The 22,044-nt window shown below is 46.3% G+C and overlaps 1 protein-coding gene across 2 annotated transcripts in view; it reads right to left on the bottom strand.

Annotated features, from left to right (window-relative positions):
• Positions 1-676: 676 nt before the first annotated feature.
• LOC122219732 (butyrophilin-like protein 1) overlaps positions 677-22,044 on the bottom strand; it is a 62,729-nt gene continuing 41,361 nt past the window's right edge. For both annotated transcript variants that reach the window (XM_042938346.1, XM_042938347.1), the window contains 10 exons: positions 15,172-15,370; positions 14,192-14,320; positions 11,463-11,810; positions 6,836-7,117; positions 6,520-6,720; positions 6,258-6,278; positions 6,139-6,165; positions 5,104-5,130; positions 2,609-2,635; positions 677-2,187 (listed from right to left, as the gene is read on the bottom strand). In XM_042938346.1, coding sequence (XP_042794280.1) covers positions 1,523-2,187; positions 2,609-2,635; positions 5,104-5,130; positions 6,139-6,165; positions 6,258-6,278; positions 6,520-6,720; positions 6,836-7,117; positions 11,463-11,810; positions 14,192-14,276 — 1,683 coding nt within the window. In that variant the 5' untranslated portion in view covers positions 14,277-14,320; positions 15,172-15,370 and the 3' untranslated portion in view covers positions 677-1,522. The remainder of the gene's footprint in view (positions 2,188-2,608; positions 2,636-5,103; positions 5,131-6,138; positions 6,166-6,257; positions 6,279-6,519; positions 6,721-6,835; positions 7,118-11,462; positions 11,811-14,191; positions 14,321-15,171; positions 15,371-22,044) is intronic.

Here is a 22,044-nt window from a genome sequence, read left to right as displayed (position 1 = left end):
CCTTTTTTATGTCTGGGTAATATTCGATTATGTATATAAACCAACTTTTCCTTATCCATTCCTCAATCTGTGAACTCTGAAGTTGCTTCCATACTTGGCTTTTGTAAATAATGCTACAACAAACATAGGGATGCATACATCACTTCAAATTAGTGTTTTCATTTTCTTTGTGTAAATACCTAATAGTGATATTAATCAATCATTCATTTATTACTATTACTATTTTGCAATACTATTTTTAATTTTTTGAGGAAACTCTATACTGTTTTCCACAGTGGCTGCAACAGGTTGCATTCCCACCAGCAGTGCAAGAAGGTTCCCCTTTCTCCACATCCTCACCAACTTCTTATTTCTTGTCTTTTTGATTTTAGCCATTCTGATAGGTGTCAAGTAATTGTGGTTTTGATTTGCATTGTGGTTTTGATTTGCATTTCCCTGATGATGAGTGAGGTCGAGCATCTTTTCTTGTGTCTATTGGTGATCTGTATGTCTTCTTTGGAAAAATATCTATTAGGTCCTCTTCCCCTCCCCCATTTTTTTAATGTTTATTTATATTTGAGAGAGAGAGAGACAGAGCATGAGCAGGGAGGGGCAGAGAGAGGGAGACACAGAATCTGAAGCAGGCTCCAGGCTCTGAGCTGTCAGCACATAGCCTGATGTGTGGCTTGAACCTACGAACTGTGAGATCATGACCTGAGCTGAAGTTGGACGCTTAACCCACTGAGCCACTCGGGCACTCCACCTTTGGACTTGGAAGTAATGAGAGGCACTACACAGATTCTGGAAACCGTGCTCATAGTCAAAGCTTTCTGAAATTCACCCAGCATCTGAAAATCTTCTTCCTCATTCGTATCTTTATTCTGGTAGAAGTTCTCTTCTATCCAACTGGAGTTGACACACACGAAGAACCAGATCCTTCTTCTTAATTCCTGAATTAACACAGCACTGGTATTTCATGAATAACAGACATTTACTAAGGTTGGTAAGATAAGTGTGCTTCCACCATCCCAGAATAGGAGGTATATACAGTAGAATATTAGACTGCTTTCCTCTTGAACATCAATCAGCCGTTCATTTCTCCAGAAATTTTTGGATGGCCAATGTCTCTAATCAGAGTGCACATTTCCCAAAATAGAACTGGTGACCTACCCATAGCCTCTGGGTTCATCTGCACAACTCAAGTTGGATAAAATATACACCATTTAATTCTGCAGAGTCATTCAGCCCTCATCTCCTTCATATCCAAGCAGAATAAAGACTGTATGAAATAATTTTCATTACCAAAAGAAGCATTACTTCCAATAGCTAAATTCAGCCTACCCCAAACAAGCTCAGTCAATATTATCTTCTGCTGCCTGAGTATAAGGCATGAACTGACTGTTCTCATAGCCATACCCCAGGAGACTGCATCCAAAGCAAGAGTGCAAGACACCAAGTCATCCAGGACTAACCTCAGAGGCTTTTGTCTCAAGGAATGTGAAGCTCCAGAAAGAGCCACCATAAGGAGTCTGGGGTCCTATGGTCACATAGCCTCAGGGCCATAGGGGAGTAATGGAGAGCTGGCCCCTGGGAGAACACCATCAACAGCACAACCTGAGCTGAACTCATCCCCTGAGAGGCTTACAGGTTCCTCCAAAGAAGAAGGAGGATTGTTAAGGGGCATAGGGGTCTCTGTAGGCACACCCACCACAGAGCAGACGGTCAGGGACACATCCCCTGACTTAATCGTGAAGTATGGAAACAGAGTCCCAGTGGAGGAAGTTAGAGGGAAGGAAAAAAGGTGAGATCCATCAGTCATGTTATAGAAGGAGACATCCCCTTCTTTGAGGTCTAAGAAAACACCCACCCTGTGGGGAACTTCATCACAGATTTCCCGAGGCTCAGGGAGGAGAAGGGCATATAATTTACCTCTGTACAACCCCAGAACCCAGAACCCCTTTTCTGGGCACACTCTGTACCAGCCTTTCCTCTCCACATCTCCCCTACAAACCCCCAGACCCCACTCGCTTCTGTTTCCATTCCTGATCTCCACCTCCCAGTAACAGCGCCCTGATGTGATGGCCTCCTGTCCCAAGATGCTACAGGGTCCTCCTGGGTCCTCAGTTGTGTCCTCCAAGGTCACACTAGTCTCTCCACCAGAGACAGCAAGGAGGGGATGTGCAGACGCTGGATCCAGAGTGACAGACACTGCAGAGAGAGTTGCCAATCATGCAAGATCTTCCCCTGACCCATAACAAGGGCACACAACCACCACCACCACCCTCAGACACCTAGTTGTATATGGGAAGGGCTAAGCCTCCTGAGATGAGAGTCTTGTGACTCAAGTACACAGCTCTCCAAGCAGGAGAAGTAAGCATAAGACTGATCTGAGGGTTAGATGGGTCACAGGGAACTTGAGGACTAGTCTGGACTCAAGGACTGAAAGATATCTATTTAGAATCCAACATCAGTCACATCCACTAAGCTCAGCTATGTGACTTTTACTGCCCCATCCCACTGCACAACCATTGATGGTGCCAGCATTTGTATCACCACAGCAAGCTAAAGGAGACATCAGAGGCCATGGGGCAGCAGTAGGAGTACCCAGAAAGAATGAGAAGTAACTCACAGGCCTGGAACTTCTCCTTCCGCCAGTCTACAAGAGAACCATATTTCACAAATGTAACAACAAATCAGAGATTTGAGGAGACTGTACATATCAGTGTTGATATCTTTTGGAAAAAATCGTTTGGAAACATTCAACTGAAGCATTTATTTCTTTTACACACACACACACACACACACACACAGCCATCATGCTACAGCCTTCCCATGAAAGCCAAGCTATAAAACTTAATACTACTGAGAGGCTGGATAACAACCTGGAAAGAAAGCTAGACCCAGATTTCACCATCATATTATGCTTTCTCAAGAATCCTTAGCCACACATTTATCCTGAAACCTAGGTTTTCTTGAGAAGAATTGGGGAGATAAAAAATTCTAAGGCCTCCATTTATTTCTAAAGAATTGATTAAACTGAACTTGGAGGTTGACTCTAAGCCATGGTAGAGACCATACAACCTGGCAGAGCTGAACTTGGAAGACAACTACAAGCCCTGGGCGAGGAGAATTCAGGACACAGCATCAGAGAAATTGTCCCTAGTCAGAAGGCAATGGAGAGGTTTCAAGGAAGGGAGAGACAGAAGTTCAAGCAGGAAAGACATACATCCAGTGAAAGGACAGACACTATGAACTTGTTTCCCCTTTTCGTGGGTTATTGGGAGGAAAAATATCCCTATATGTAAGGGGAAATCAAAAATATTGGGTCTAGTCATCTGCTTCCCCCCTTAACTGCTCAGAGAGATCGAAATCACCAGGAAAAACCCCACGTGGTAGGTACCCAAATATGGCCATGTCCTAGGCCCCCTTATTCATGACATTGAAAAATTATTTTTCAATTTTTAAATATGATGAGATCAGACATTAGTTCACCTCACGCTATGAGCCGATCAATATTCAAATATTGATTCTACTGTAATGGTATCTGTCCTTACAAAATAAAAAGGTATACAAAGTATACATTAAAACACATGCACTTCAATCCATCAGAGAAGGAGGAATGCTAAAAGAAGACTATTTGATCCTTATTTTTAATAAATAAATCCCAAGAATCAGTGAGACTCTCTAAGGGGGTTTCCTCACACATCTAGCCCCAAGTCTCCTGCATCCCTGGCTCCCCCTTCTCTGCTCTCATAGTCCATGTCCATGATCATGAACAAAACACCTGGGACAAACACCCGCGCGTGCACACACACACATACACACCCCACACAGGTTCAAAGGACCCAGATTCTTAACTCACACTGGTGCTAAGTGGTGTTCTGGATAACCTTTCACTTCTTTAGGATCCCCCGCACCACACTTCTGCCCCAACTGCTACTGGAAGGTTGAGATAGTCTCATGATCAGAAGCAAACTCAGTCAGAAAAGTACTTCAAAACTGCTCAAAATACTGTAAGTCTTTTCAGAAATCTCTCAAAGAGGTATCAGGGAGTTTATTACTTCTTGTGCACCCAAAAACTTTGCACACCCTCTATGTACTTTACACTCAAACCACCGTGATTATGATTTGTGGTCTCTCTTCCACCACTCTGAGCTACCCAAAATCTCTCCAAGAGGAATCACAGGATTTCTACTCCCTTCTCATCTCCTCTCTTCCTCACTGCTTTTCTTTCCCTGATTTGTTCCCAACTTTTCTCTGGTAAACAATTGTCACTCCTCTAACTTTCTCCTGTCGTATCTTCACACATTGCCCTGATAAATCAAACCAGTAACAAGCCCATCAGGTAAACATGCAATTCTCCTAAAGGAGAGATAATGGTTGTGAACAATTATAAGTTACAGTTCTTTCAAAAAAAAATTTTTTTTAACTTCTTCCTCTGTTACACAAACATACACATAAGATTTTGTATATAATTGCAGGTAGCTCTCAGACCCACCACCAGGAGTCCATAAATATCCTGGAAGCTCTGGATCTCAGATTCAGAACAGGCAATTTAAAGCAATTACTTTCACAGCAAGCAGGGAAGTTTAGAGGAAGAAACCCAACTTGGACAAGGAGCATGAGGAAACAAATGATGACCACCATTCCAGGGGACCAAGACAAAAACAGGAAAATCAAAAGTAGATCCGCAAGATGTAGGAATTTCAGGGTAAAATGGATTCAGAACCAAGGATCCCCTTAGGAATACCTGAATCGTAAGCAAGCAAGAATGATATCTGAAATCTTCTAGAGACAGCAATTTCTGGTCTACAAAGCCATTACTGTGTTTCAACTGTCCTTATAAATGAGCACTCTTTCGTCACTGCTCCAGCAAAAGCATCAGTTGAACAAGGTGTGTTCAGATGAAGTTGCTAATCCTAATAGTGACCTACAGTAGAGGACTGGTCAGAATAGAGGCAGATCTGTGTTTCCCAGAAGAGTCCCTGAAGTCTTCACAAGGAAACGACAAACATGACAAGGAGAACAGGGACACCCACCCTGTCCTGGTATGAGGTCCACTGACAGAGAAGGGGGAAGAGTTGAGGCTGAAGGGGTAAGGGCACAGAAAACTGAGTTACTCACCTGCATACAACTGCGCCTTCCTCCAGCCTGAAAAGGGACACACTCTAGTGAAATATGAGCCAGAACAAGTATGCTTAGCATTGATCTACTGGCCTTGCCTCCTCTCTGTACTACAGGTGACACTCCTAACAGAGTAGGGAGGCTGGAGAGGAGATATCTTCCTGCGATGTGCAGACAACAGAGTATTGGGGGAAATTCCCTGGATCACAGGTCAGAAAGCCTGATTGCAGGCTGAGTTCCACCCCAGCCTGCTGCAGCTGTGTGACCTTTTGCAAAGCCATTTAGTATCCTGTGCCTTAAAAACCTCAAATATTCTTATTCTATCTCCATTCAGTTTTGCTTCTATGAAAATATTTTAGGGAATAAAATATAAATTATTCCATAATTATAAACAGAAATCATTATTACATCCAATGTTTTCCAGCAAAAAGATATTTGGGAAAGAACACAAAAGGGGACATGAATTAAGGACAGTGACGTTAGGTGGGATCTGGGGTAAAAAGGGCCAAACTTTCTCAGAAAACACATCACTGTTCTGGAGCATTGACACCTGACCCCACCACATTCCCACCCGTGGTCTGCCCAGTCCTCTACCCATCACTTTGTGACCAGCACCTCCAGGAACTGGAGAGAAAAGACTCTCCCTGGATGGTGTTACATGGAGGGGACACACTCCTAAACTTAATGACCCCATTTATTTACATAGCGTCTTTACCAAAATCTCAGAGCATCCAGTTTGAATGAGAACTAGTTGCACTGAAGGCTAAAAAGTTAGGAAGATGGTGGGCAGATTAGCACTGGAATAAACCCAAGATGCGTGACAGACTCCAGGGACCACCATCACCCCAGGTTCCCAAGCACTGGGTGGGAAACAGCACCCCAGATAGGGAAAGTCCATGGAGCAGGGTTCTGCCCCCCACCAGCTTCCACTTCTGCCCCAGGGAAGGGTCCGTATGTCTGTGCCTGAAACAAGGAGAAGGGACACCTTAGCTTAGGTAGGACAGGAGACCCAAAGACAACTGGAGAGTCACTCACCACCCAGGTAAATGGATTTCCTCCTGCCTGAAAGACAACACAGGAAACTGGTGAGCTAATAACCAGAGTGTCTCCTACACAGGGGACTCAGAAACTTCTGGGGAAAGAACAGAATTTACCGAGATCTTCTTGGAGTTCATCTGAAAGAGAGTGAAAAATAAGTCTGAACTCCCATCCTTAAGAAAGGAAAGACTGCACCTAGAGAACCCATAAAAGGACTTCTCTGTATCCTAGAAGATCTAACTCCAGACCCGCCTCCACAGCTCCAGCTGTCCTCTCTGGACCTGTTCAGCCACCTGCTTCCAGCCAAGCCCCTTGCTGTCAGCTTGTCCTCTGCACCACCTTCCACACTTGCCTGCCTTGGCTCCTGAGCTGCCTTACCTCTGGCCTTCAATGCCTCCTCCTTTGTCCACCGGGCCTCCTCCTTGTCCCTGTGCAGTCTCTCCCATTCCTGCATCTCCTGCCTCTTTACAGTATGTTCTGTCTTGATGTAATAGGCAGCCCCAAGGAGTGAGAGCATCAGCACCACGAGGCTCACTATGAAAGCTGGCTTCCACGGAGAGGCCTGGGGGAAGAAGGGCTCTGTGGCCAGCCAGAGACCCCATCAGTGGCACAGACCAGGGCAGCCAAGCCCAACACTCACAGAAGCCCTAGGCCACTCCCTCTGGCCCTGCTGGGAATGGGAAGTAGTGCTGACCTGGGATGAAAATGGCCATCGCCTTCTTCTGGTCCAGGACGGGGTTGAGGACTGAACAGGTCATGTTCCCTGAAGAGCTGTCCCTCACCACCAGAGCAGACTCCACGCTGAACAGCCCTTCAGTGTCTTGGGCATGGGTCTCAGAGAATGTCAGGAACTTTTCCCCATTAGCAGCTCTCCACTGTATCTGGGGCTTTGGGAACCATCCCGAGGCCGTGCACACCACTCGGACCCCGTCCTCCTCTGGCCCTGTGATGTGCACTTGAGGGACAGAGCCCATACCTGTGAGAGAGAAGCTGGAGAGCACAAGGAGGCCTTCCAGAATCCAGGGATGCCAGCAGAGCCTTCCTCTGCACAACTCTGGTGTAGCATTGCATTATGGGGCTCCCTGGGGAGTGGTCCCTGCAAGAATTAGAGCAGGGGTCCTGCCACAGGGAACAGAAGGAAGGAGCATGGAGACATGCAGAGGACAGGGCTCTTCTCCCATCCATGAAGCTGGGAAGTCCATCACCCAGAGTAACACAAAGGAATTTCATCCCAAGTTCTATCCTTCTCTGCTCTTCTCAGCTCACACACTCTCCAGGGCATCCGCTAGCACACTCACTGCCCTGTGGTAAATCATTTCCATCCTTGACAACCCTACCTACTTCCTGAGCTCCTCCCGCTAATATCCACATGTTAGCTCTGCCAGGATTCCTCACAGATGCTTCAGACTCAAACCCTGAACTGATTCATATTTGGCTTCTCTGTGATAGGCTGATGATGAAAATATTCCCAATCCTTAAGCCTGTTTCACATCCAGCTCACCTTCTGCCACATATTTTTAATGCCTTCACACTCTGCTTCCGGGTTCCATCATGGGACTTATCTGGGCCACTGAGAGTTCAGGGAATGTGACTCCAGCAGAGTTGGAAAGTACTTGTGCCATTGCCTTGCCCTCTGCCACAGGAAGGACATGCTTGGGCTAGAGCAGTCCTTCCAGCCAAAGTGTCCTAGATCAGCCAACAGCCCAATGAACTTCACCCATGTGAGTAAACCTAGCCAAGGTCGACTGTCAGGACAAAATATATTAAAAGGCAGAGGCTTCTTGTCCCTGTTGAAAGTAAGGTCCCTTCCCATCCTTTTCTTATGCCATTTACTTGAGGAAATTTGTGATTGTGGGGGCTTTCTCCCCTCTTTGAAATGTATATAAGTCCTTTGTGAAAACTACATAGGCCTTTTGTCGGGGTTGTGATCTGGGAATGTGTTTCTCAAGACCTTGGGAGCCCTCTTTCTGAACTGTTAACACCAAGGTGGACAGCACCCCTCTCTCCCAGTTACTGGGGGAGTGTAGGAGCCTAACCTCATTGGGGACCAGGGCCCAAGTGCAAAACCACTTCCTGTCATAAAGATGGAGAAGTTGTAAAAACAAACTATTTTAACGTTTATTTGTCTGGAAAACTCTTCATCTTTCCTTCCATTCTGAATGACAGCCTTCCTGCAGGTTTTTCCTTTCAGTACTCTGAATATATCGTGCCACTCCCTCCTGGCCTGACAAGTTTCTGTTGAAATCTCTACTGAGTAAAAGGAGGAAGTGTTGAACCACTATATTGCACTATATTGAACCACTATATAAAACTACATGTTAACTACACTGGAATTTAAAAAGCTTTTTTTTTAACTTTTAAGATTGGAGAATTTGTTTTCCTTGGGATAAAGCCAATCAGCTAACATAGATGGTCACCCCAATTACCAAGTACATTTAGGGTGCGCTGCCCATGACAAATGATACCGTCAAGTCCGCTTGAGGGCTAGTAACTGTTTATCCAGAACATGTATGTAACAAGTTGCGTCTGCATGGCTATGTAAAAAGGTGACATTTCTTCTGTCTTTGCAATCCCTTGGTAGATTCTCTGGGGTGCACATCACTTACTGGTTAATGCTAATGCCATAATAAAAATGTTTTCTCTCCCCACTACCTTTGTGAAGAGGATTTCTGGATTCGGAGACTTTGTCTTTAATTATATTTCCCCTACACTTAAGATGTATGAGTAAGCACCATTAAGATTTGTCAAACACAGCTCAGGTGAGCTGAACTCCCCTAATGCTCAACAGTAAATAAATGGTTGTTACTATGCGCAACTGAGATTTCTGTCTATGTTGCACAGCATTATGACAGCAATCAACAACTAACACAAAATAGCAATACTTCTAAATACTACTACTAAACAACAAATTGCCAAAAAACACGCAAACAAACAACAATTAAAACAAACAAACAAAAAAAACCTTGGGAGTCTCCAGTCCCTTCTCTCCAACCCCCAAACACTTTGTGTCCCCAAATCCACCCACTCAGTTGGGTCTGTTTTCCAAACATCTCTGACACTGGAACCCCTTCTCTTCTCCCACCCCACTGCTCTGACATCAATTCAGGGAACCATCCTCCCCACCCTGTAACTACATGTCTTTCTCCAGTCTTGCTCACCTTCTATGTACCCTCTCTTACAGCTGTCAAAGCAAACCTCCTCCCAAAAACACCTCCCTTCACTGCTCTGTTTAAAATTTCCTCAGCTCTTCCTCCCAACTCCGTAATACACCACACAAAGCCTTCTATGGTCTGGCATCGCCCCTAACCTCAAAACCCCTCACCACTTCTTCCCAAGTTCTCCCACCCGGGCCACTCCAGCCCCAGGACTATTTGGTTAACTGTTGAACTGCTCATAACCACAATCACCATGCTCTCTGTGCCCTTCATCATCCACCAGGGCTCTTTGGAACACTTTCTAGATTCACTCAAGTACCTGCTCAAGTGTGTACTCCTCATGCACTGTTCAAGATCAATCCCTTCTCTCTGCCCGTGGACCAGGATTGTCACTTCTCAGCAACCTCCCATCCACCTGTCTCACCAACCACATGGCTTCCTTGTCTGCCCAGACACACCAGCCACACTCCAACCTTGGTTGTTTCACATGAGTATTCCTCTGCTTGGAACTCTCACCCCCAGATACCCACTTAGCTAAGTCTCTACTCACCACCATCTAACATCCTCTATAACCCATCTGTCTGTCTATTTACTGTCTTTAACATAAACTCTGCAGGACAGGGATCTCTATTTGGTTCACTGATGTATTCAGGTGCCCAGAAGGGGACCTGGCACTTAGTAGGGATTCTATATATCTTAAAAGGGTATAAAGAATTAAGTGGGTTGGGAATGCAACCTGGTGCAGCCACTCTGGAAAATACTATGAAGGTTCCTCAAAAAAACTACAAATAGAACTACCCTATGACCCAGCAATTGAACTACTAGGCATTTATCCAAGGGATACAGTTGTGCTGTTTCAAAGGGACACATGCACCCCCATGTTTATAGCAGCACTAACAACAATAGCCAAAGTATGGAAAGAGCCCAACTGTCCAGCGATGGATGAATGGATAAAGAAGAGGTGGTATATATATACAATAGAGTATTACTCGGCAATCAAAAAGAATGAAATGTTGCCATCTGCAAGTACGTGGATGGAACTAGAGGGTATTATGCTAAGTGAAATTAGTCAGTCAGAGAAAGACAAAAATCATATGACTTCACTCATATGAGGATTTTAAGAGACAAAACAGATGAACATAAAGGAAGGGAAACAAAAATAATATAAAAACAGGGAGGGGGACAAAACAGAAGAGACTCATAAATATGGAGAACAAACTGAGGGTTACTGGAAGGGTTGAGGGAGGGGGATGGGCTAAATGGGTAAGGGGCACTAAAGAATCTACTCCTGAAATCATTGTTGTACTATATGCTAACTAATTTGGATGTAAATTTTTAAAAATTAAAAAAATAAATAAATAAATAAATAAAGTTCAGTGTGGGAAAAAAAAGATACTGGTATATTGTTAGGACAGACAAATTAATGCAAAAATGGGGGCAAGGGGTGTTGAGTAACAGATAATTAGCCAGTCCTTAGAGGAAAAATTTTAAAAGAATGTACTCATGAACTTGCATACGTTGATGACAGAGTTGTAAATCAAAAGAAATATTTCTGATTTACTTTTCATCAATTTAACAAAAATGTGATTTTATACTCGAGTCGTAATACTTTCTTTTAGGAAAGAAAACTTAAAAATAAACTGATGATTGGGGCACCTGGGTGGCTCAGTCGGTTGAGCGTCTGACTTCAGCTCATGTCATGATCTCGCAGCTCCTGAGTTCGAGCCCCGTGTCGGGCTCTTTGCTGACAGCTCAGAGCCTGGAGCCTGCTTCAGATTCTGTGTCTCCCTCTCTCTCTGCCCCAACCCACTCGCATTCTGTCTCTGTCTCTCTCAAAAATAAATAAATATTTTAAAAAAGAAATAAACTGATGATTTTTCTAACAACAAAAAAAAGAATTAAGTGAGTGATGGGCATTGAGGAGGGCACCTGTTGGGATGAGCACTGGGTGTTGTATGGAAACCAATTAGACAATAAATTATATAATAAATAAATAAATAAACATTAAAAAATAAAAAAAAGAATTATAAGGATTCCTATTGAACTAAGCAATAAGTGAAAATCACTCCTTTCCTCATCTCTAAAATGAGGGGACTGATTCACTTGGCCCCTGATGTCGTTCCCAACTCCAACACTCAGGACACTAAATATAGATGAGCCACTCACCTGCCACCTTCAGCTCCAAACTGGCCTCTTCATAGAAATTTCCCTTTCTGAAGAAGCAGGTATACAGCCCGTTGTCGGAAGCCTGGACCTTGTGGATACGCACAGTGGCCTCCCCCTGGCTGAGGAAGTCCTTCACCAGCGAGGTCCGCCCTGTGTACTGAGCCAGCTGCTCTTCTTTCTGTTCCTGCTGGTTTTCATAGATGAACACTGCTTCTGAGAACTTGGAGCGGAACCACCGCAGCTCCATGTTTTCCACATCCATGGCTGGGGACACATGACAGGGCAGCGTGACGTTCCCACCCAGCACTGCCACAATGGGGTCCGAGGGGCCAATCACCACAAACTCCTCTGTGGACACAGACACAGGAGCGAGAAAGTGGAGAGACACAGGTAGGGAGGCATGGAACACATACTGTCAGCTGGGGGGCCCAGGCAGGCAGGGGTGAGTAGCAGGTGGGAGGCTCTGACCTCACAGACTGAGCTGTGACCACTCTGAATTGGGACAAGATCATCTTACCACACCTTTGAAACCCGGAAATGATATCAAAGAGACTCCCTCAGCAGCCTGTGTTCCTGGTTTCCAGCCCTCCATGAAGGACTCTCTAACTCAGGGGTTCTAACCTTCCACAAGCATTACAATCACCAGGAAGGCTTGTAAAACACTGACAGCTGGGCTCCACCCCCAGAGCTTCTGGCTCAGTACATCTGGGGTGGATCCAACGATGCACATTTCTAAGGGGTTCCCAGGGATGCTGAGACTGATGTTCCAGGGGCCATACTCTGAGATCACAGCTCCAGTTTGGCTCCTCTTAGAACAGGACTGAAAACTGACTGAATTTTATTATTTCTGCCCATGTGTTTCTCCTCTGCTGAATTACATGTGCATTAAAAACTAGAGCCCACAGTTATCTCCATTAAAACCTGCCCTCACTCCATCACACAAGCACCCAAATCACCACCACTTTTCACAGGCCTTGGTCTTCTGAGACGTGGTGGACATGTCACGACATGACATTTCTGCAGAAAGAACCCTGTTAGATCTCCAAAGAGTGACTTCTCATCTCCTGTGCTACTCGACTTTAGCTGAGTCACTATCTGTCTCACCTGAGGAATGACAGTGACTAGTCTCCCTGGGACTATCCTCTTCCCAGCCCCATTTGTGTGACCCTTTTAACCTGTAAGTAAAACCATGTCCCCTCTCTATCCAAGCCCCCCAATGCCTCTCTGGTTCCCGAAGTGACCTGCAAGCCCAATAAGGATGATCGCTCAGTGCTCTCTGACATCCAACTCTTGTTTCTCTTTCTTGCTCAATCTGTTCCACCCAACACGTGCCTCTTCTGCTCCTTCAACACCCAGGCACACTGCCTGCTTTGCTCTGGCTGCTCCCCACTCTGGAAACCCTCTTTCCATGGGGATCCAGACAGGATGGTACTCCACATCTTCATTCCCATCTCACTGCCTACACCGACCACCTTATGGAGCACTGCTGCCCGCCCACACACCCTCCTGCACCGCTGACTGCCCACCCTGCTCTACTTCCTTCTCCCATACTGTCCACTCCTCTAACAGACATAGATACCATGGAGTTGAGGTAGTTAGTACTCGCTGTCTCCTGCCAGAATGTAAGCTCTGTGGAGATAGGGACTCTGGTTTGTACATAGATCAGCACCTTACACAAACTTCATACCCTGTAAATATGTATGGAATGTAATGAATTAATAACCAAATAACTAGTTAGATACCAATAGAGCCAGCAAACAAAAAATAAAAGGAAATTTATTTTCACACTTTCACAGTGAAATTCACATTTTTTTACTTTGTAAGACATAAACTCATTGGACAACTGTCTTGGTCCCCTTCCCTTATTTTATGGTCCTGGGACTCTTCCTTTTTTTTTAATTTATTTATTTACATTCAAATTAGTTAACATACAGTGTAGTATTGGTTTCAAGAGTAGGACCCAGTGATTCATCACTTGCATATGACACCCAGTGCTCATCCCAACAAGTGCCCTCCTTAATGCCCATCACACATTTAGCCCATCCCCTACCCACCTCTCCTCTAGCAGTCCTCAGTTTGTTCTCTGTATTTAAGAGACTCTAATGGTTTGCCTCCCTCTCTGTTTTTATCTTACTTTTCCTTCCCCTCTGCTGTTTTGTTTCTTAAATTCTACATATGAGTGAAATCATATGGTATTTGTCTCTCTCTGACTCATCTCGCTTAGCATAACACCCTCAAGTTCCATCCACATTGTTGCAAATGGTAAGATTTCATTCTTTTTGCTCACCAAGTAGTATTCCATTGTACATCTATACTGTTTCATATTTATCTATTAAGTAGTCAATGGACATTTGGGCTCTTTCCAATACTTTGGCTATTGTTGATAGTGCTATTATAAACATTGGGGTGCATGCGCCACTTTTAATCAGTACATTGGTTTCCTTTGGATAAATACCTAGTAGTGCAATTGCTGAGTTGCAGGGTGGTTTTATTGTTAATATTTTGAGGAACCTCCATACTGTCTTCTAGAGTGGATGCACCATGTTGCATTTGGTGCTGGGAATCTTCTTAAATATTTAATTATACCTAGTTGTTGGGGGATCACCAGACCTTTCCTACAGCTAGGGCCTCCACCAATAACCATCTGTCCTGATGGAGACACAGCAGGGCTCCCAGAGGCTCTCGCCCACCCAAGGGAGATGCAGGAAGGGGGATGGGGACACACTTACCTGCAGACCCCCCAGCAGGCAACTGGAAGAAGAGAAGCAGGGAGGTGAGACGGGAGAGCAAAGAGCCTCTGCGGCAATCCTCCATTTCCTCAGGGCTGGGGAGACACAGGGCAGGAGGCAGGAGAACACCTACAGAAACGAGGAGGGCCAGCCCACAGCTCTGGGCCTCAGAACAGACAGAAGGGGTCAGGGCTGATAATAATCCCCAGAATAAGAAGAATTTTTGCTACTAGTCATTATGCTGATGGGGCTGGGGTCCCAGGACAAAGGGTGCTCAGGACAAAGGAACTGGCCTTACTCCCAACAGAGGGCTCCATCAATTCCCCACGAAAAGTTGATCCTCATCCTCTATATCTCTGAGGAGTTTCTGCCTCAGGACAAAGGAATCCAGGAGGGGGCTGCCTGGGTAGCTTAGTCGGTTAAATAGCTGACCCTTAATTCCAGCTCAGGTCTTGATCTCAAGTCATGAGTTCAAGCCCCACGTTGGCACAGCGCGCGAAGCCTACTTAAAAAAAAAAATAAGAGGATCCCAGGAGAGAGAGAGCACAGAAACGATAAAATGCGTCCTGGTCAGACAAAAAAGGTTTCAAACCACCTACTGCTGGGTGGAGTGGGGGTCCGGCAGCAAATAGTACTGAGAAGAACAGATTCTGGCGGTGACTGCTGACTTCTCTAGTGGCCAGATTCAGCCACTCTCTAGGCAACCACCTTAGGCTAGTTTCTTGACCTGTTCTGCCCCAGTTTCCTCAATGTCAAGTGGGGATAGTAACGGGATCTCACCCCAACATGCAAGGATGTAGTGCTACACAAATGTCAATAAATGAATGAAGTGCAGGCATCACTGTATTTGTCCTGGGTCTTCTCAGAGCCTCATTATTATCCAGCACCACCACCCTCACCACAATCTCAGCCACTTCCTCAAAGCCAGCTACTCCCACCTTTCCTTTTATTGGCCAAAAGCATCCTCAGACCCAACTTACCTGCTTAGAAAGCTGAGACTTCTGGAATGTCTCTAACTCAGTAGTGTGAGATCTCAGCAGACCCCAAATCTGCTCTCAGAGATTGCACTTGCAGTTAGCTGCTCTGAGCCCCAAACCCTGCTTCCAAATCCAACGTTGGGTGCCATAGGGTCTTCTTGCCTGAGAGGCAGGTGGTTCCCAGATAGTGGGGAAGCAGAACCTGAACAGGTTAGAGGGGTCTGAGCCAAAACAGGGTCCTGGGCCCCCACTAAGCACTCCCAGACAGGAAAATCCACCCTTCTCTGTCCTGCACCATTTGAAAGTGAAAGCTTACAAAAAACAATCCCAGCAGACTCTGCCCTGCCCTCTGGATGGTGCACCCCAGTTATCAGTAAGGAAGCAACGCGATCAGAGCCACAGAAACAGGGCAGTACAGGTCCACTGACCCACCCTGCAGGGAGTCACACAGAGGTACAGACTCAGCAATAGTTTGATGAACAACTGCTACTCTCCAGGTTGGCTAACTTCTAAACCATAAGCAGAGAGTGTGTATGGCACAGCCAAGACTAATACCTAGCCCTATGCATGGCTGTTCACTACTGAGACTACTCATGACAGTTGGTGAATACCATCAGGCAAGAGTCTTTGAAAAGCCCCTGGTGTAGCTGCTTTGCTTTTCTTCACCCGGAGACCACATAGGTGTGGCAACAGAGAGGTTACTACTGGGCATCAGGAGCTTCCAGGACCAGTTCCAGGACTCTGGCCCTGCCCAAGCTGAATGGACAGCACCCTGTGGCTTGTTAGTATATTACAAGTATGCATGGCCTGGATACACCATTCAGTCCCCTCCCTGCCAGGCTGCAGTGTGCTCTAGGAAAGATGGATGTTATGGTCTCTGAAGGAAAACCCTGGAGCACTGGGGCTTCCTCCAGCCCCTCCCTACCTGTATGTTCCCATCTCAGCAGGACACCTTGGTTCACTCAGTTACATCTGCCAGAAACTGGAGGGTCATTCCACTACACAGTCCATGTTCCCATCCAGTCTACCTCCAATGCACCAGAGATATTCAAGACTTTTCTCAAATCCATATCCGTGGCCAGTACCTAGTTCCTGGCAACCCCTATTTCTCCCCTGGCCCAAGCAGGGTGTCCCTTCTTCCCCATGAGTGTCCCCTGCCCACCTCCAGCCTGACCTCCTCAAGTTCATTTTCCTTCCAAGGTCATGATCCTCTCAAGTCAGATCTGCCTTATCTGTTCAAGGGATCCCCCTATAAACCTCTTGTCTGTGATTCCCAGGGCACAGCTTCCTCTCTGACCTCTTTCCATCACTCTGCCAGTTGTCCCTCACTGGCCTGAGTGAGTTCTTCCAGTGAGTTCCTCCGTTCCGAAGCCTCGGGCCTTCTAACAAGTCATTGTATCATCTTGCTCTCTCATTCTCTCTCTCTCTCTCTCTCTCTCTCTCTCTCTCTCTCTCATCCCCCAAACTCCTTAACGTCTCAGTCTTGCCTAATGTGACCTTCCTCAGAGGAACCCTCGCCCACCTGCTCATCCCTATACGTGCCCCATATACGTACTTGTTGGAGTTTTACTGGCACCCTGTCCTCCAGCACAGCTCTGACATTGGTTCCTCTGTGGAATGTCTGTGGCATCCACAAAGGGAGGCACTGTGTGCCCTCCTCACGTGCCCAGGACAGAGTAAACAATAAACTTTGCTTGAGCTCATTTGCAGAGGACTCACTGCAGCAGCCCATTGGCTACTCAGCCTTGTCCAAATTTGGAAAACATTTCATTCCACTGAGAAACACAAAGACGGTTAACTCTGACCTAAACAAGTCAATCCAGCCCCTCGGTGGTAGGACCCAACCATCTTTCCTGCTCCTTGTTTCTTCCTGCCCCAAGTATATATGCTTCACCGAAACATCCCCAGGCTAGAAACTCAGATTCAACCACCTTTGCTTACTCCCTCAAGCCTGCCCAGTGCTCAGGTGTTCATGAGTTAAGTGACTGATGTTAAGACACTAGCTTGGGCTATACCTTCCCTGGTCACATTTCTGCCAGGTTGTTGTCATTTATCTTCATTCTACAGGGGAGGAAACCAAATCTCTCAGAGTTTTGCAACCACACACCCAGCAAAGCCTCATCCAGCCTGCATTCACTCTTGATTGTTCTGAATAATTCACTGGATTTGTTTTCATGAAACAAGGCCTGACTGGCTCATGGTGCATGGGCTTGATAGTTTTCTGCCTAGATGTCTGGTCTGAGATATTAAAACTCTGCACAAATCCAAGACCTCTGGATATATCTGAACACATCCCAGGTTGTCATCCGCAAAGGTCTATTCTGCCAATATCCACTTAGACTTTGGACTGTTGGGAAAATGTATCTTAACTGAAAAATAACAACTGAGGGGAGGCTGGGTGACTCAGTCCATTAAGCATTTGACTCTTGATTTTGGCTCAGGTCACGATCTCACAGTTTGTGGGATCAAGTCCCTTGTCGGCTCTGTGCTGAGAGAGGAGCCTGCTTGGGATTCTTTCTCTCCCTCTCTTTTTGTCCTTCGCCCACTCACGTGGGTGCACACACTCACTCTCTCTCAAAAATAAATGAACTTTTTAAAAAGTCAATATTTTTTTAAAAAAAGAAAGAAAAATAACAAATGAGATAAGGACCAATATCAGCTTCCAGGTCCACCCCCCACCCATGCCACCACCAATCCCTGCCCAACAGGGAGACTCCTCAAGGCCTAAGAGACATTAGGGGAATTTGATGAAGAGACTGTGGGAAGAATTTGACTGAGTTCCTTCTAAGTGCCAGGAACTGGGCTACACAAGTTGTATTTATGACACTTCATTTTCACACATGCACACAGAGATGAAGGAAGACATGAGCCCTGCCCTCTATTAACCTTTAATCCAGGAACTTCCTAGAGGAGGGAAGGCTGGACCTGCAAGATGCACCCCTCCTTACTGCCCCACATGACCCAGTCCACGAGCCCAGCCCAGCCCCTAGCTCCACACAGCTCTAGGTGAAAGAGGAGCAGGAAGAGGACCTTGAACTCAGCAACGGACCAGTATGATATGGCCAGAAAGCTTATCTCCCTTGAAGGCCAGTCCTTCAATCCCAGGATGGGAGGAAGGGGAGAGGAAGGAATGACAAAGCACAGGGAAGATGTTCCTGAAGGACACTGGAAGGACACCTGGGGACACTGCAGGAAGGACACCACACAGCAAACTTCACCGTCCTCCCCCAGATCTCAGACTCATGTTCCAGCTGTTCATCAACAAATATTGTCCACTGGCCATGAATGATTTTTCTTGCTCAATATAAGTGATCCCGATGCTAGTGTGTTAATATTATACTTTCTCCTTTAACAGCCATGTAATGCCTCTTATCTTTAGTTGTTTCAAGTACTTTTGAAACACTTTTCAGATAAATACTGAAGCCATAAATCAATGGCTAATATAAAAAGAAGTGTAGGGGCGCCTGGGTGGCTCACTCATTTGGGTGGCCGACTTCGGCTCAGGTCATGATCTCGCGGTCTGTGAGTTCGAGCCCCGCATTGGGCTCTGTGCTGACCGCTCAGAGCCTGGAGCCTGTTTCGGATTCTGTGTTTCCCTCTCTCTGACCCTCCCCCATTCATGCTCTGTCTCTCTCTATCTCAAAAATAAATAAACGTTAAAAAAAAAGAAGTGTAATTTTAAAATGTGACATTTGGTGGAAAGGATTAAACCTCATCTTTAAAAACCTGCAATCTGGTGAATCTGAATTTATTTTGACGCTGTGAAGGTGAAGGTTCACTGGGTTATCTTCCACTGCAGGAAAAAAGTTTATACAAGTGTTTCCTGCTTGTTTGGTATCTGGAAAAACTGAAAAATAACAGGAAACACACACATACACACATGCGCGTACACACACATAAGGCGATAGTTTCCGTGTAGACTTCAAAATGTTCCTTCCTTTTCTAACCAGCATGACCCTGCTGGTGGGCTGAGCTCTGCCCTGGGAGTCTGCTGAGGACAAGACCAAGGGCTCAGTGGGGATGATCAGTATCCCCTGAGTCTGCACACCTGCCCCTCTGATGAGCACAGCCCTTCCTAATGGAGGCTGTCTTCCCATATCTGAACTATCCAACCAAAGATGCCTCAGAAAATTCCTTAGACCCTTACTCATTCCCAGGAGTGGGGCCTGCCCAGGCCTCTCAGAGGTTGATGGCAAAGCCCAACTGGCCAGGGCACCTGTCCCGGCACCCTCTGAATGGGCAAGTCCCTTTGCTTCCAAAGTCTGAGATTCCTGGGGACATGAAGAGGCATCACTCCCACCCGTCTGAGCTATATAAAGGCAAAGGACTGAGACCAGGGAGAAAGACATTCTTATAGAAATTTTAATAAATTTTATTACGCCATCAATTAGCAAAAGATAAATAAGAAGTTAAAAGAAAGCCAAGAGAAAAATGGTGTAAGAATGGAAAGAACAGGGAAAAAAAAGAATGGAAAGAGCAAGAAGAAAGAAGTGAAGGAGGGAGAGGAAAAGGGAGAACAGAATGACGGAGGGAGGGAAGGGCAAGCAGGGAGGAAAGGAAAGGGAAAAGAGAAGGTGCAAGCCCCACCTTGCATTCAGCCCTGATATATCTGGGGACAAGACACCTGAATGGGACACAGGTATGCCCACAGTGTCTCAAGTACATTCACTAGTCACTGAGATGTCAGTGAATGTTTTGCAGTGAGTGAATACAAGTACCGCCCACATATAGGTGACCCAGTCATAACCTGGGAAGCATTTACTCACTCTCCCAATCCCATGTAGATCAGGCCCATCCACAGTCAAGGCTGAAACAGTTAAGTCCTTGTAGGAGGGTGAGTGCAAAGTTATGGGAAAAGGGCCTGGAGATCTGCTACTTTAGCCTCTGACCTTGAAAGAATCAGAGGAGAGAGGCCCGAGGCAGAAAAGTCAGGAGGGGCCCTGGCCAAGCTTGAGAGGCTGGTTCTAACAGTCCCCAGCATGCCCAACACCCTGTTCCTCCATGTCAGGGAGATTTGCCTCCACAGGCTGAGCTGTAGGCTAAAGCCCTGAGGCCAGGCCCCAGCTCACTACTGACTTTCACCAAATACTCAGGCCCACCATTTATCTAGTGCTATTTCACTCTGGTCATTATGTACCTTGTTTCAATAAATGACTTACTCTAACCCTCAGAGGAGAGTCTTTCCTCACTTTAAAGCTGAGAGACAGAAGCTGAAGAACACACGGGGACACGGGGACCTGCCCAGGGCCAAACCCTACTTGAGGCAGGTCCACCCCAAAACTCAGGTGAGCCCTAAACAGAGGGCACCAGATTGGAGGCCCTGGGCCCAGAAATCCTCTCTAAAGTAGCAGGTCTCAGAGACGGAAGCAGGAGGACTATGCTGCAGCAGCTGCCTGGGAGGCAACCAGACAGAGGGTGCTGTGAGGGGAGAGCAACCCTGGAGACCCTACCAAGTCTCCCAGATTCCATCAGGCTCTGCTGCCCCCTTGTGGCCAGCATGCACAGCACCGAAGGAGCGCTTCCCTGCGGGAGGACAGAGGGACAGATACAATCTTATAAATGTGGATGGGAGCACAGGAAACCAGGCACAAAAGACCGCAAGCTACAGGACTCCTGATAGATGAAATTAGAGAACAGGCAAAACGGAAGGTAAAACGGATCCGCGGTGGCAGAAGACCTATGAGGAGTTCCGTGGCACTGAGGGGTAGTTAGGACAGGAAAGGACACCACATAGCTATCCTGGGGTGGTGGGACTTAATTCATACTTATCTATTTAGTGAAGTTAGCTTATTCATTTTATTTATTATTTTTATTTTATGTATTTATTGTAATTAAATAATATTCATTTTTAAAGAACAAAACTGAGTTCCCACAGGAAAGTGCTGGGACAGATGTCAGCATCTCTGTCCAACCAAGTCTCCACACATTGGTTTGGCTCCCCATTCTCACTGTTCCTCTAAAGCCTGGTAGGGTGAGGATCCCCCTTCACAGACACCCCCATACATACACACACACACACACACACACACACATCACTGCATCCTGTCTTTGCAAAAGGTCCACACTGCCAGGCCTTGGTTCTGCCATTTCCCCACACCAAAAGCTATCTTCTCCACCTGCCCCATCCCCTTTCACCCCTCACTGTGCCCCTAGTGAAAGGTCATAGGACACAATCTCTACACTCACTTGTTCAGTGGGCATCTATTGACAGCTGGCTTCAAGCATCTGGGGGAGACAAAGAAAGTCTCTTGCCCCAGACATTCTCACAACCTGGCCACTTAATATGACACATGGCAAAGCAGAGAAACCGCAAGGCAATGTGAGCAAGAAGAGTGGACCCTCAGATAGGCTAAAGATACGATACACCTAAGGGAGGCCCTGGGCAGACTTGCTGGAGAAGTGCCCTAGGTTTGCAATGTTGACTCCCCTTGAGAAACTCCAAATTCCCTGGAACAAAGCTGGAAGTGGCTAGTCCAAGTGTGACACCTCTGAGAAGACAGCTTCCTTGCTGAGGAGACACTGACTCAGAGTTGGAACCAGAGATTCAAGGTAGAGGGAGGGAGTTAAAGACTGAATCCCAAGAGGGTGAGCGATGGAAAGGAAGCTGAAGATTCTGCCTTACAGTTTGTGGTGAGAAAAGCACAGCACTGAGTGAGGAGAGCGTGTCTCCCCCCACATGGAAACTCAGTTCTTAGCCAGCCCACCTGAGGCCAGAGTGTGAGAGAAGAGAGGTGGAGGGCTCCAGAAGGAAGCAGAATTCCATTAAGATGGTTCAATTACAAAGTTGTAAAGAAGTAATTTATCTGGGGATGGGTGGGACAAGGGAACAGCAGGGGCTTCTGAGGCACCTGAGAGCCTTTATTCCCCCTCCCAGCC

The sequence above is a fragment of the Panthera leo genome, chromosome B2, assembly GCF_018350215.1.
Source record: "Panthera leo isolate Ple1 chromosome B2, P.leo_Ple1_pat1.1, whole genome shotgun sequence".
Classification (NCBI taxonomy): Eukaryota; Metazoa; Chordata; class Mammalia; order Carnivora; family Felidae; genus Panthera; species Panthera leo.
This window is presented reverse-complemented; position numbering and strand designations above follow the sequence as displayed.